This window comes from Ochlerotatus camptorhynchus, unplaced genomic scaffold (genome assembly GCF_037179485.1).
Source record: "Ochlerotatus camptorhynchus isolate MF236.1 unplaced genomic scaffold, CSIRO-AGI_Acam_v1.1 ptg000726l, whole genome shotgun sequence".
Lineage (NCBI taxonomy): Eukaryota > Metazoa > Arthropoda > Insecta > Diptera > Culicidae > Ochlerotatus > Ochlerotatus camptorhynchus.
The window spans coordinates 129,711-145,421 of NW_027041200.1; the positions used below are offsets into that span (position 1 = coordinate 129,711).

At 37.9% G+C, this 15,711-nt stretch overlaps 2 protein-coding genes across 4 annotated transcripts in view; one reads left to right on the forward strand and one right to left on the reverse strand.

Moving 5' to 3' along the window:
- Zw10 (Zeste-white 10) overlaps positions 1 to 15,711 on the forward strand; it is an 87,396-nt gene that overhangs the window by 3,954 nt on the left and 67,731 nt on the right. The window lies entirely within an intron of this gene.
- LOC135714801 (large ribosomal subunit protein P1-like) lies at positions 14,091 to 14,525 on the reverse strand. Its single transcript, XM_065238168.1, has one exon. It carries the CDS (start codon positions 14,499 to 14,501, stop codon positions 14,166 to 14,168), a length of 336 nt encoding a protein of 111 aa, XP_065094240.1. The 5' UTR covers positions 14,502 to 14,525; the 3' UTR covers positions 14,091 to 14,165.

A 15,711-nucleotide genomic window follows, 5' to 3' on the forward strand; every position in this document is an offset into this window, starting at 1 on the left:
GTTGTCATTTTCTAAAGAGCTATAACATGGTTTGGAATTGATAAATACATAGTTCCATAAAAGTAAACGTAGTGTATCATCAATAGTAAAGTGAAACTAATCAGAGAGTTTTATCATGAAAAATATATTAAATCAAAGATACTTGCGAACCTGTTTATTTATGGACGCCTGTTCTGTAATATAAAACTGAAATATAATATCAAATAATCAAAAACAAAGCGATAAATTACTAATTTCATGACCTTTTCTGGGGAATGGAATTCTGGGGAATGTTATAGAATCGATGTAGTGTTCGTACGATAAACGTCAGCAATCTCTATACAGCAAGGTGATTACATATAGGTGTGTGTGTGTGTGTGTTCCCTCTAACCCCCACTGGCCGGCAGTGGTATTATGGAAGAACTCTCTCTACAATGTCGCTTTTATGGTCATTGTAGACAGCTTTAGTCCGGGAGTTAGAAGGTGATAGCTCTATTGCAGATCCAGCAACCCATTTCAGAATGTCTGGAGAGTCACGCCCATTCCGAGGTTACTTTCACTTACAATAAGCCCCGCGTGTAGTATTACCTCTATCAATTGGATATTAGTATTACATACACACTTACAGTTTCAAAATGTTCTTTTGAATCCTGGCACGTATTTAGTTTATTTATTTATTTTATTGTGAAAAGTATTTGGACTGATCTCACCATGTTAATTTGATCCTCTAATCCATGTGTTCCATAGTTTTACTTTTCTCTACGCTTTGCATTTCATTTCGTGATTTACCTACGGAACTTGCAGAAACTCAAACGCAGCGTACGCCATCAGCGCCGCAACAGCAGCAAGGTGATTACATATAGGTGCACCGAAAAAAGTTTTCATATAGTTTCCATTGGGAACGCACATGATATTATTTTCAATAACAAAATTAATGATTTTTATCTGAAATTCACATAACATTCATATGATCACATGGACTCTATGTCATAAATCCCATAAATTTCATTGGACACATAAGGTTCATGTGATTTTGTAGTGCGATTCCCAATTATGAGATCACATGAAAGTTATGTGAAATTCTAATGGATATTTTCCATTGGAAATGTGATTTATTTTTTGAGTGTGTTTTAATGTTTCTAATTCCTGATTCAGCCCAGTGGCGTTTTCTTAACCTCAATCTGCCTGTGCAACAACAAAAAACATAAATAATTATCAAAATATTGCTTGCAATATTTATAGATATCGAGTAAACTAGAAAATTACTTGTATTTTTCAACCGATTCGAGTATGAATATGGCAAAAATCTGGTTTTTCTAGAATTCGGCATAAACAATTCAAAAGGGCGAAACGAAAAATGATGTCAAGCTGTGAAAAACGCTGTCAAAGTTTTCGAAGCGAAAAAATGGATTTATTTTAAATCAGTAAGCAGTGTAGGTTTATTATTTGCACCGTTCAGCTTGAGTTGACCCTTGTTAATCAGTTCATAGAAATTTGGATTTTTATTTTGTGTTTTTAATGTTAAAAATCCTCAAAATTAAATTTTGTTCATCAATTTTGATTACGCCCTTATGTTTTTGTACCTTTTGTTTGACAAACTGTCAATTTGGCCCAACGACAGCGCCTAATTTTAATTTTTTAATTAATTTGAATGGATGTGAAAACAAAAAAAAAGAAATCACCATGTCATGATGAAATTGTCAAAGTTTTAATTTTATCTCCCAGCGGCAATGAACGCGCAAAAATTATAGAAACTGAACATGATAGATCAAACGGAGGCCACTTGTATGTGGGTACTTTTCAGCTTGCTTTTCAGTAAGAAATTGCTTCTGAGTGGTACCATACAAAGGATCAAGGAAATGATGCTGATTGCGTTGGTTTTATGTTTGTTTCATCCATCAGAAATCAGCTGGACCTATTGTACGTCGTTAGCAGGGAATTGACCCAGCAGCTGGTTTTCCATTTGCGACGATTGATGGCACGATTCATGATCTTTAATTTGGAATCGCGAAAACAACATAACCGAATCGGGTTCTGGGGTTTCCAATCTTAAGGTAATTTGGGCAATCTTGTAATATTCATTTGAGAATAATGCATTTTAGCAACTACAACTAGAAAGACGTAGGTGCAGTAACCCCGGAGATTATTTTCACCGTTGAAAACGCTATGGTTACGAGACATATACATAAAAAATACTGCAATATTCACCCTTTTGAAATGTTGGTACTGAATTGGTGAACACACGCTTAGACAGGAATACTTAAAAGTCGGTAAAAAATAACGATAATCGAAGAAAAGTGCTCATAGACCTTTTTGACGTTTAAGTTTAAGTTTAAGTATCTTTCTCTATCTAGCACACATCTGGACGGTTTGTTTGTTGTTCGCTTTAAATGGTACAGTAGTGTGCGCCGATTAAACGTCAAATGGTTACATCTATGAGTAGGTACAGTAGTTACTTTATGTTAAGGGTAGAGGCAGTAGTAGTCGCCTGCACGAACAATGTATGATAAGAATAAATAACAACATCTGTTCTATCGTTTATCATTTATTTTTATTTGAAATAATAGATTTTCCCTTTTTCTAGCCTTTGCCACATGCTTATGTTCGACATTTTTTCATTTGTTACTTTTTTTTACGTTTTCACTCCGATGGTACATGGATATTTATTTTTTTAAATCTCGTGATTTTAAATAGCAAAATGCTTTTTTAAGTTATGACTTCGTGTTTTTTTTTCTACTAGAAATAAAAATATAAAAAAAAAACACTTTTTTTAAGAACATAAATGCTTATTTATTCAAGTGTGTGGCAATCAATTATATTGCCAAAATACATTTGTTAATACGTAATCAGCAATGGGGTGTCCCACCCCTTGGCTAGTTTTGGCACCTTGCTGTTGGTGGGCTGGCTTAATTTCATGCTTAATAGTGGAGTGTTGGAGACGGTAGGTTTATGGCCAGCGTTGCTGGCTCATGCCGCGATAGAATGCTGTCATGGGTAGGCAATGAGGATTACTAAGCTTCCCCTCTCTGATGAACCACTGCATGAGAAAACCAAAGATCTAGTCCAGCAGTGATAGTATCACACTTTTTACTACTTTGTTTGAGAGCCGCGTTGTTGTACGCTTACGTATAGGCACTGACGTTGTGTGTTATTTTTTTTTTTACGCAGATAGATTTATTTGGGTTTGCAAGGGAATTATACTATTGAAATTTTTCAGAAAGTGCCCAATGATGCTCCTTCTATTTGCGTGACAAGGTTTCATTGTTGTTTTCATTGAAGTATTACTCAGGGAATAATGTTAAACATCATTTTTGTACATGGTTTTGTAACTAATCTAATCTTATATGTGCTTCATTTTGATTTGGGATAAATGTTTGAACTATGGCTCGAGATTTCCAGTGTGGCGTGCTTCTATTGTGACATACCCATACGTATTTTTGTGGTGCAACATAGTGGAAACGTGTGAGCGTAGTTGGAGCATATACCCTATATAATTTAAAAAGTCAGCTAAGAAACTATCTTCAAAGTGAAGCATTTTAGTCACTTGAAGGTGTCACCTGGGTAGAACTAAGATATAATAAATATAGGTCAAAGTCAAAAGTACTTGAAACACGTTTAATTTTAGATTACGAGCATGGGTTATGATTGTGTGGGTAGATTCGAGATTTCAGTTATTTATTAAATAAGACTAAATAATCATCAAATGAACTTCAATAAGAAAATTCAGAAAGTCAATTAACATAATAGATATGACGCGGGGGGTCCGCTTAGGGAGGCGACTAGCCTTTAAAGTTGTATAATAAATCTTCCTATTTAGTCTTCTTCTTCTTCGCATTTCAAGCTTAATGCTTATCGCATTTTTTAGCTTCTGGCGTGCTCTCAACTTAGTGTTCTAGATGCACTTCCACAGTTATTAATTGAGAGCTTTCGATGCCTGTACCATTTTTGCATTGGTATAATTGTGTGGCAAGTCCAATCATACTTCTATGCCGGAGTGCAGTTTCGAACGCCTTTGGATACGGTTCGCGTTCGCGTTCATAGTTTTCGGCTGCATTTGCCGGATTAGCGCTGGCGCTCTGCCTCCCGGACGTTTATACGTGTGTCATTGGTAGTTTTCTCGCTTTCCGGGAAGTTGTAGAATAGAGAAAAAAAACGTGATTCAACGTGAAACGTGGTGAAATTCGTAAATTCGCGGGTTATGTTCAGTGAAAATTCCGTATCACAAAATTGTTTACCGAGTTCCCTTTTTTTTGCCGTTCGACGACGACGGGCATGCGAGAGAAAAATAAGCATCGGAAATGTGCTCCCGGATGTATTGATTTGGTGAGTACGTTCCAGTTGAAGATTGTTCTTATACATATCTAGATTGCATTTTCGAGGAGACGTCCGGAGAGCTTTGAGATTTAGGCGTTGTTGCTTTTGCGGGCCGACGAGTTGGTCGCCGGTAAGGGCCAGTAAGTGCTGCCAGCAGATGAATCAAGAGGTATTCGAAACAAAATTGGTAAGAAATGTCCATTCAAATCGATTTAATACAGTTGAACAAATTTCTAAACTATATAGGGGAAATGACGGCTTCGGCATGACAGACTATTTTCGGCAACCCAAATTGAAACACTATTTTCACTGGATTTTCTTACGAAAACACTTCGCTGAATGCATGCAAACGATTCTTTATGCTTTCAGCTTCAATTTGACTATATTTTTACCACTGAGAAAAAGCAATCTAGCAAGGTTTTCTTGAAATGAAACACACGCACTACAAATTGTAGCTGATTTCGAGTTGCCGATAATAGAACAGCAGATTTACATGCAGTTCAAATGGAACGGTTGCCGAAGAAAAACTGGTTGCCGACAATACTCGCTCTCACTAGAGAAGATTGGAGCTTTGTAAAAGCGTTTCAAAACAGTTTTTGACAATTCTTTCGACTGAAATTGTTAGAGCAGCTGGCAGCAATAGATTGTAAACAAACCAATACTGCATATGTGTGCGTTCCTTAGAGAAAAAGGCTATAGAAAGAAGATCGCTGCTTAGGTTGCCGAGAATACGTAAATTCCCCTACGTGCCAGATTTGGAAATAATATTTTTGAATCTGGAAGTGTGTTTATGAACCATTATTTATTTGATAAAGGTAGAGAAAACATGCGGGGCTTATTGTAAGTAAAAGTGACCTCGGAGTGGTTGAATTACCAGGCATTCTGAAATGGGTCACTGGAGCTGCAATAGAGCTAACACCTTCTAACTCCCGGACTAAACCTGCTTTAATTTAAGCGTAATAAAAAGCAGTTTTCTTCCATAATAACACTGCCGGATAGTGGGGGTTAGATTACACACACACACACACACACACACACACACACACACACACACACACACACACACACACACACACACACACACACACACACACACACACACACACACACACACACACACACACACACACACACACACACACACACACACACACACACACACACACACACACACACACACACACACACACACACACACACACACACACACACACACACACACACACACACACACACACACACACACACACACACACACACACACACACACACACACACACACACACACACACACACACACACACACACACACACACACACACACACGTGAGCACGGATTGTCGGAGAGGCAGTTCGGATTCCGGAAAGGGAGATCGACGGTGGATGCAATTCGGACAGTGGTCGAGAGAGCTGAAAAGGCGTCCAAACAGAAGCGGAGAGGAGATCGATATTGCGCCGTCATAACGATCGACGTCAAGAATGCGTTCAACAGCGCCAGCTGGGAGGCCATCGCCGAAGCACTGCATAGAATGAGGGTCCCTGACTACCTGTGCAGGATCCTGAGGAGTTATTTCCAGAACCGGGTTCTGGTCTACGAGACAGACATGGGACAGAGATCGATTAGGATCACAGCGGGAGTTCCACAAGGCTCCATCCTTGGTCCAACGCTCTGGAACGGGATGTACAACGGCGTGCTAACGCTGAAACTGCCCAAAGGAGTTGAGATCGTTGGCTTTGCGGACGACGTCGTCTTGACGGTAACAGGCGAGACGCTGGAAGAGGTGGAAGTGTTGTCAACCGAGGCAATCGACATGATTGGTAACTGGATGAAAGGAGCGAAGCTGCAAATAGCCCACCACAAAACGGAAGTGTTATTGGTCAGTAACTGTAAAGCGGTACAGCGGGCGGAAATCACCGTCGGGGAGCACACCATAGCCTCGAAGCGTGTGTTAAAATACCTGGGAGTGATGATCGATGACCGGCTAAACTTCAACAGCCACGTCGAATATGCCTGTGAGAAGGCTTCGAAGGCCATCAACGCGATAGCTAGAATCATGCCGAACAACGCTGGTCCCAGCAGTAGCAAGAGGCGTCTTCTGGCCAGCGTGTCATCATCGATACTGAGATATGGAGGTCCAGCCTGGGTTCCAGCGCTGGAAACGAAGCAGAACCAAAGGAAACTATGCCCAGGGAAGTCGAGAAATTTTCCAATCCGAAAAATTCCTAGACCGCCCCCCCCCCCTATCCTCCCCCCATATTTAGTATATTTGTTAATTACAGGCAATGCCAATAGCGAAAGTCATATCTTCAATCTGGCGCTTACGAATAAGTGAAGTTTTAGGAAAGGTGTGCTAAATATGTTGATAGCTTTGAAATAAGATAGCTTTGAAATAAGAAAATGGCATTTCCACCCAAAGAGAATATGCACGTGGGATGTTTGATACTACTGGCTATTTCTCCCGTCAGTGTGCGCGCAAGGAAATGCAATCTTGCGCCTATGTTTTCCCGGGAATTTCTCAAGAAAGTATACGATATTTTTATACCAAGACATTCTGCAGACTATGCACAACATGATGGTATACATAAACATTAGACTGTTTCAAAATAGGTCAAATCTGGGATTTCAAACGCTACCCTCTGGAATGGTAGTTTTGGGGGTCAGAAACACCCTGCCAAAATTTGAAGTAATTTGGTTCACGGGAACCCCTCGCTCAAACGGCTTGAAGTTTGTATGGGGAAAATCGACAAAATGTATGGGGGAGCGAGCCACTTTCACATTCGCGGCTCAAGGTGGCGCTGTAGTGGTTCGATTTTCTTCGTGTACAAAATGTAGCACCTTTGAAGTATTGGGAACATCTTGGCTGAAGACCGGATGTGAATCCGAGTTACCTCCGAAAAGTTATTAGCGTTTCAAACGAACACCATCTGCTTCACTTCTGGGGAGGGCCTAACGCGCTTGTGCAGTTTTTATTTTTACGAACAGGTATACGAATAGCAATGTTTGCATAGGTATAACTTTTTTGTTTAACCATGAAATTGGTTGAAATTTTCACAGTGAGTAGAAAAATGTTCGAAATTTTGGTCTACTAAAAATTGGAACAGATTGGCCAAGTGGTTCCGGTTTTATTCCGGGTTTCCGAGAGGCCATCGGGGGGAGAAAAGGTACCAGTCGTCTACATCAAGGTGGTGCTGAAAATCCACAGCAACAGGCATCTATGGGTAGTGCTGATTAATATTTTAACAAAATCAACCCATAACCTGGTTCTAAATACTGAGCGTCCACCGGAAGGCCTTCCGATGACCTGGATCAACCTTAATCTGGATTATTATGTATTTTTGATCAAAGTAGGCCTTGATTATTCTCTGCAACTATATGAAATGTAGTAAATTAATGATTTTAGATATATAAGCGTTTCAATGGCTCCAAGTGGTCACCAGATGATCCGCCGGAAGATCCGAAACATCCGTAAAATGTAGTGCTACATAAATTCGATCAAAGTAGGCCTTGATTTTTCTCTGCAACAATGAGAAATGTTGTAAAATGGTGATTTTTCATATGTCAGCAGTTCAATGGCTCAGAGTTATCACCAGATGGTCCGCTGGTAGATACGGAACATCCGTAAAATTGATTGCTGTGTAAATTTGATCAAAGTAGGCCTTGATTTTCCTCCGCAATTATATGGAATACAGTAAAATGGTGATTTCTGAAATATTAGCTAGTCATTGGCTCCAAATGGTCACCAGATGACCCACCGAAAGATCTGGAACATCCGTAAAATTGGTTGCTAAGTAAATTTCATCAAAGTATGCCTTGATTTTTCATTGCAACTGTATACAATGTAGTAAAATTATGATTTTTTATATATTAGCTGTTCACTGGCTCCAAGTGGCTCGCCGAAAGATCCGGAACATCCGTAAAATGTATTGCTGCGTAAATTTGATTAAAGTAGGCCTTGATTTTGCTCTGCAACTACGTGAAATGTAGTAAAATGGTGATTTTTGTTATATTAGCGGTTCAATTGTTCCGAGTGGTCACGACATAACCCACTGGAAGATCCGGAAAATCTGATAAATTTATTGCTGTGTAAATTTGATCAAAGTAGGCCTTGATTTTACTCTGCAACTATGTGGAGTGTAGTAAAATGGGGATTTTAGATACATTAGCTGTTCAATGGCTCTGAGTAGTCACCAGATGGTCCGTAAGAAGATCCGGAACATCCGTAAAATTGATTTATGTGTAAATTTTATCAAAGCAGGCCTTGCTTGTTCCCTGCAACTAAATGGAATGTAGTAAAATAGTGATATTTTATATATTCGCTGGTCATTGGCTTCGAGTTATCATCAGGTGGTCCAGAAAATACGGAAAATCCGTAAAATTTATCGCTGCGTAAGTTTGATCAAAGCAGGCCTTGATTTTGCTCTGCAACTATGTGAAATGAAGTAAAATGATAATTATAGATACACTAGCTGTTCAATGGCTCTGAGTAGTCACCAGATGGTCCGTCATAAGATCAGGAACATTCGTAAAATTGATTTCGGTGTAAATTTGAACGAAGTAGGCCTTGATTTTTCTCTGCAACTATATGGAATGTGGTAAAATGGTGATTTTTATTTATATATTAGCTGTTCATTCTAACATCAGTAAAATTAATTGCTTCGTAGGAGGACAGCTCCGGCGTAGTCGTTAGCAAGTGTGTAGGTGTGTAAGTCACACAAACGTCGCATGTATTTAAATCGATTGGCAAACAGGTTGACACACATTTTCATCATCAAATAAAATATTTCAGGATAATAAAAAAAATCAGTATCATCCCACGAAGCCTTAAGTTATCCCCTTTCATTTTAGGGTAGTGTTCAAATGTAATTTCGGGGGAACATTTTGACACTACCCTTAAACTAAATGGGATAATCTAAGATTTTGTTTGGTTAGTGTTTCAGTGATACCGTAAGTGGAGGTGACATTGGGCCAAAAAATCAAAAAAATTCGTTCCCTACCTAACAACGTTCACATTTTAGCAAGGAAAACAATGTTAAGCATGTGAATCATCATCAATGATATATTTACGACTGTCATGGAAATGGTTGATTGAAATTGAAAGCTCATTTTACTAAAATTAATTAAAAAATAGACCAATGTAAAACCTTATGGCGGCTGACATTGGGCCAACACATAAATTTAATTAAAATATCTTAACATATCTTAAAATATATAAATTTATCGTAGCTATTAGTAGTACACTTGTTATGATCACAACATTCTTCGTGTGTATGGTTAAAGATCGCTTGTAGCCATCGTCTATTTTCATAAAAGTTTGTTCAAACATTTGTTTGCCTGTGGACATTTAAAAAAAATCTACTACTATTTATGACACTTTACTTTACAGCACAAATTAAATAAAACAACTAGTTAATGTTATCGACACTTGACTCCAGAAGCTCAAGAAACATATACTAGACATCATTTTTTGTATATTCAAGATATTTGCATCAATAAACATTTTTCAATTTTGGCCCTTCCTAGTTTCAATGTCACCCCGTCTTACGGTGCTATTTATTTAATCAGTCAGAAGACCAAGGGAGCAAAATGCATGACGATGCTGCAACACTGCATGACTGTCCCGTTATTGAGAACCATGCTTGTTCACAGCATCGTCACGCGTTTTGCATCCTTAGTACTCTGACTGTTAATTATGTTTCGAACAGAGATACCGTGTCCAAAACAATTATTATACCGAAGGCCTTCGATTAAAAGAAGAATTGAAATCGAGCTCTCCATGTATATACTTTTTCCATAAAATTGAACAGAAATTGTTCTGGACATTTTTGGTCAGTAAGAATGTATTTACAAAATGTAATAATGATCAGGAATCATATAGAAGACTTTCAAATCATCAAAAAATTGATTTAAACCCGTTGAATACAATCCAACAATGTCAGTTTGATAAATAATTCATTCGAAAAAATGATACGAAGATCTACGATCGGAGATTGAAACCGAGTTCTCCATATATTCCCTGGTCAAATCAGAGTGATCGGGAGTCCTTCTGATTATCTTTGGTCTGTAAGAGTGTATTTTCAAAATTTAGCATTGTAGACGATCTTCAAATGATCTTGAAATAAAACCATTTGAATATTCTTACATCATATGAGATTGGTCAGGAATTCTTCCGAATTATAAGAAATTATTTCGAGGACTTCCAACTTATAGAAAAATTTATATTGTGTTCTCCATATATTATCTTCTCATATCAAGTCTTCTTCCGAAGATCTTCGGTCAGTTAGAATGTATTTTCAAAATATAAAGATGGTTAGTCGAAGGCTTTCAAATGATCTAAAATTTTAAATTCAATCTTTTGAATATTAGCGCAGAGTTTATACCGAAGACTTACGACTTACAGGAAATTGAAATCGATTCTCCATATATTCGCTCATCATATCAAAGTGATCAGGAATTATTATGATGATCGTCGGTCAGATAGAATGTAGCAAAAATTCGAATATTCAAAGGATTTTATTTCAATTTCTGACCGTTTACAGATCTTAGACATGATTCCTGATCAACACTTTATTATGAAAATACGTTCTTATTGACTGAAGATCTTCAGAAGAATTGCTGATATATTTGTTATAAAAGGGGCGCCGGTGGTGTAGTGGTAAGCGTGATTCCCTCTCATCCCAAAAGGCCTGGCTTTAATCCAAGTCGGCACCACCGGGGTTTTCTGAGGAATAAAATTTCTTATCACGCCTTCCAACGGAAGTTAAACCGTCCATGAGTTGATGGGTCGATATGTAGGGTCCAGGTGTGGAAACTATCTCCCTGGTGTCGGTAGCAACTCAGTACGGAAAACAAGATCGACGGAAACAAACCAAGGATTTTTTTTATATGATAAAGAAATATATGGAGAACTCGATTTCAATTTTTTTATTAGTCCAGGTCTTCGATATAATTTTTGATAGTTCGGAAGTATTCCTAATCAACCTCATATGATGAGAGAATATTCAAAGGAATTATTTTTAATGTTTAATCATTTGAAGATCTACGATTCTTATATTTTGAAATGCATTCTTGCTGACCGAAGATCTTCATAAGAATTTTAAATAATTTCGATTTGATAAGGAAATGTTATATCAATTTATCAATTTATTTATTTATTTATTTATTTAGTCGTTAATCAAAAGCGTAGATTACATTATAATATCATTACTTATGCTCTATGATTTCGCAGTGCTTGGAATTATTTTTCAATTTTAGCTGTGACATATTTAGGTCTATCATTTCACAGTTTTCATTATATATAGATATCATTTGACTTATCGATCCATATTTCGCGTAGCTAGTGCGGTGGCGATCTACCGCGAACAAATGTATATTACGCAATTTTCGAAAAGGTGCATAAAAATTAAGTCTTGATAATAAATAACCTGAGTCAATGCGTTGCGAAGCTATATTGTTTACGAAAGAGACCATATATGTTATACCGATGCTCTTTCAATACCTGAATGTTAATTAACAAGCAACATGCTTCATAAGATGGGAGAAGAAATGCTGTCCATCCCAATTAACTCATATAATAAAAACTACTTTTGGATTGACTCTATTCGTTCAATTGTGTAAGGTGTAAAGTGGAAACCAAAACGCTTTATAAAATAAAATTGCTTTATAAAATAAATATGAATTGCCTGCTCTAAGAATTATTGTGTTATAATGATCCACAAATGCTTATTTAGAATCTAGAAAAACTCGTAAATCTTTTATTTTTATATATTATGTATTTATTTTATCAAACAAACTTTTACAACACCACGTCTAAAAAAAACATGTACTTCATCAGCATGAATAAGCACTTTGAGGTTTTTCAAAATAAGAGAGATATCGTTAACGTAGAGGAAGCCACCAGGAAGCTTCAACTTCACATCGTCGTGATTGTGCGCTGCTAAATTTGCCGATTTTTTATCACACGGGCTATCGTTAGGGTAAACGCTCCTATAGTTGCGGTACGTTAGAAGCGTTAGGTTCCTATAGTTGTGTATTGCGTCTCCATACACAACTATAGGAACCTAACGCTTCTAACGTACCGCAACTATAGGAGCGTTTCCCCTATTCGTTTTTTTCCGTTCGGTATACCTGTAATATTGTTCTGGTTGTTAGTGGAAAGTGCAGTTCGTTGCGATACTCGTCTAATTAGAGCATATTTTGTGTTGTGAAAACAGTGAAAAAGTTATCCAATCACACATATTGTACACGCTAAGATCAGATAACCCAAATGAAGGTTTACTTTACCCAAATCAGGCGTAAACTGCACAAACTCAGATATGGGTAAATTTTTTAACCCAAATATGGGTAAATTTAAGTCAAATTTGCCTAAAAATAAATCATTTATGGATCATAAGAACCCATATTTGAGTTAAAAAAATTTACCCATATGTGAGTTTGTGCAATTTACGGCCAATCTCGGTAATCTCTTTGTACCGTCTGGGTAAACTGATCTTTGCGTGTAGTGTATACTGTCTAGCATTGGGCGATCTTGAGAATCCAATTCCTCTTTGCGTATTAGAGCATCTCCACCGCTGTTTCTAAATCACTTTTGGAAACTGAGTCAGCATGATTTCCGCCTGTGACCAATGCACTAAACCAGTTAAAGGCGATGAAGAATCCGTCTCCTGCATGGCTTTTTGCGACAGGATGATTCACCTAAAGTGCGGGTGCAGTTTCGAACGCCTTTGGATACGGTTGTGTTTTAAGTTTGTTCTCTGTATTGTGCGTGCGTTCGCTCTCATAGTTTTCGGCTGCAATTGCCGGATTATCGCTGGCGCTCTGCCTCTCGGACGTTTATACGTGTGTGACTGGTAGTTTTCTCGCTTTCCGGGAAGTTTTAGAATAGAGAAAGAAAACGTGATTCAACATGTTTGCAAGCATCAGAAGAGATGTCGCGATCTGCGTTGTTTGATTTTCTCCCGGACCAGAAATTAGTGGCATCGCGAGTGATAATTTTCTAATTTCAGTTTTTTTACGCGCTGCAAGGTGCGTGAAAGAGCTCGGCACAATCGGTGTTGATGTTGGCTCGCTTGTAACTTTTTTTGTTGTGTTTTCGAAAGAAATTGATCGTAATTGTACCAAAAGTGCTTCTGAACGTGTTTCGCAGTTGGTTGTGGTGAAATTCGTGAATTCGCGGTTTATGTTCAGTGAAAATTCCGTGTCACAAAATTGCTCACCGAGTTTCCTTTTTTGCCGTTCGACGACGACAGGTTTGCGAGAGAAAAATAAACATCGGGAATTTGCTCCCGGATGTATTGATTTGGTGAGTACGTTCCAGTTGAAGATTGCTCTTATACATATCTCGATTGCATTTTCGAGGGGACGTTCGGAGAGTTTTGAGATTTAGGCGTTGTTGCATTTGCGGGCAGATGAGTTGGTCGCCGGTAAGGGCCAGTAAGTGCTGTCAGCAGATGAATCAAGAGGTATTCGAAACAAAATTAATAAGAAATGTCCATTCAAATCGATTTAATACAGTTGAAAAAATTTTAAAAACTATATACGTGCCAGATTTGGAAATAATATTTTTTGAATCTGGAAGTGTGTTTATGATACCATTATCCATTTGATAAAGGTAGAGTGAACATGCGGGGCTTATTGTAAGTAAAAGTGACCTCGGAGTGGTCGTGAATTACCAGGCATTCTGAAATGGGTCACTGGAGCTGCAATAGAGCTAACACCTTCTAACTCCCGGACTAAACCTGCTTTAATTTATGGAAACTTATTTTATTTGTACACTTGTACATTAAAACTGTACGAATGAATGAAAATGCCACGGGGACCAAACACAGGATAATATGCCTGCTTTCCCTTCTGCATTCCGATGAGAGCGAAGGATCTAACCGAACAGACCGAATCCCATGTCGTCATCGGACTCCTCGGGTTCTTCCTCTTTCTTCTCTTCCTTCTTTTCGACAGCGGCCGGGGCGGCACTACCAGCAGCAGCAGCCGGAGCAGCACCACCGGAACCAACGCCGGATCCGATGTTGGTGATCAGGTCCTTGACGTTGATGCCTTCGAGGGCCTTGGCGAACAGACCGGGCCAGTATGGCTCGATTTCGACGTTGGCGGCCTTCAAGATGGTCGAGATTTTCTCATCGGTAACAGCGACATCGTCGTCGACGAGGATGAGCGCCGAGTACACACAGGCTAGTTCAGCTTTGTTGAGAGCCATTTTAGTGACGAAAAGGGTAACAAAAAGCAGTTTTCTTCCATAATAACACTGCCGGACAGTGGGGGTTAGATTGTACACACACAAGAGAGATATCGTTAACGTACAAAATTAAAAGAAGAGGTCCCAAGTGCGAGCCCTGAGGAACTCTTGACAGGACTTGAAATGAATTAGATTTTTTCTCGCAGTATCTTACAATTTTCTGACGGTCCGTTCCCAAGTATCACTTGCAACATCGTTCTTAACAAATAAAAGAAATCCCAGTTGTGAATAAGTTCTATATTAATTGCTTGCAAAACGTCTTGTTTTAGACCCGTTGTATTGTTTTTGTGAAGTATTCAACCTTTCTGACATGCTGTTGATCTTGAAGTTATAATTCGGTATTGAATGTATCAATTATCTGTTTATAACATATTTATAAAAAAAAAACTTGGTGAAAACTTGCTAGCCTTATATACAACATCTTTTCGTATGTTAGTTTAAGAAACGTGAGCAAATATGAATACATCTTAAATATAATATCGTGTGACTAGACCAAGTAAAAAATCTTGAAAGCGATTCTGCTGATGTTTACTTGATTTATTTGGTTTAGTCCTAAGAAAACATTTTTTTTTAAATAAACTGCAATGTCTCATTTACACCAATGACTGCGAGCAGAATGCTCTCATTTTCTGAATCAGAAATGAATGAAATCAGCATTGCATTGATTGAAAATGCCATAGATATGAATTTTAATTTCAGGAGGAAATTGAGATACTATATATTTATTTGGCTATTTGGAAGAATATTACAATCATAATCTGTGGCGAATATAAAAGTTTCACCTGCTATATTTGTTTTTACCCACACACGCTCAAATTCTTTAGATTAAGATTGGATAATGACTTCCTAATTATTATTTTTTTTTATGAAATTGCGATGCACTATTCATGTGATTGAGATTCTTACAATAACCCAGAATTACAATAAAAAGTGTTTCGGAGGAAATTTTTCTGATCAGCTGTAAGGCTTCTATATAATTTCTGATGATTGAAATCGAGTTCTCCATATATTCCATCATCACATCAATTGATCAGGAATTCTCCCGAATTATAAGAAATTACATCGAAGACCGAATTATCAGAAGTTAGTTGGAAGCTTTACGGCTGATCGGAAATTGATATCGAGTTTTCCGTATATTTTCTTATCATGTCAAATAGATCATAAATTCATC

What these genes read in the sequence shown, in the direction of transcription:
- LOC135714801 (XM_065238168.1), bottom strand. Translation starts at nt 14,501, where the DNA reads ATGGCTCTCAACAAAGCTGAACTAGCCTGTGTGTACTCGGCGCTCATC.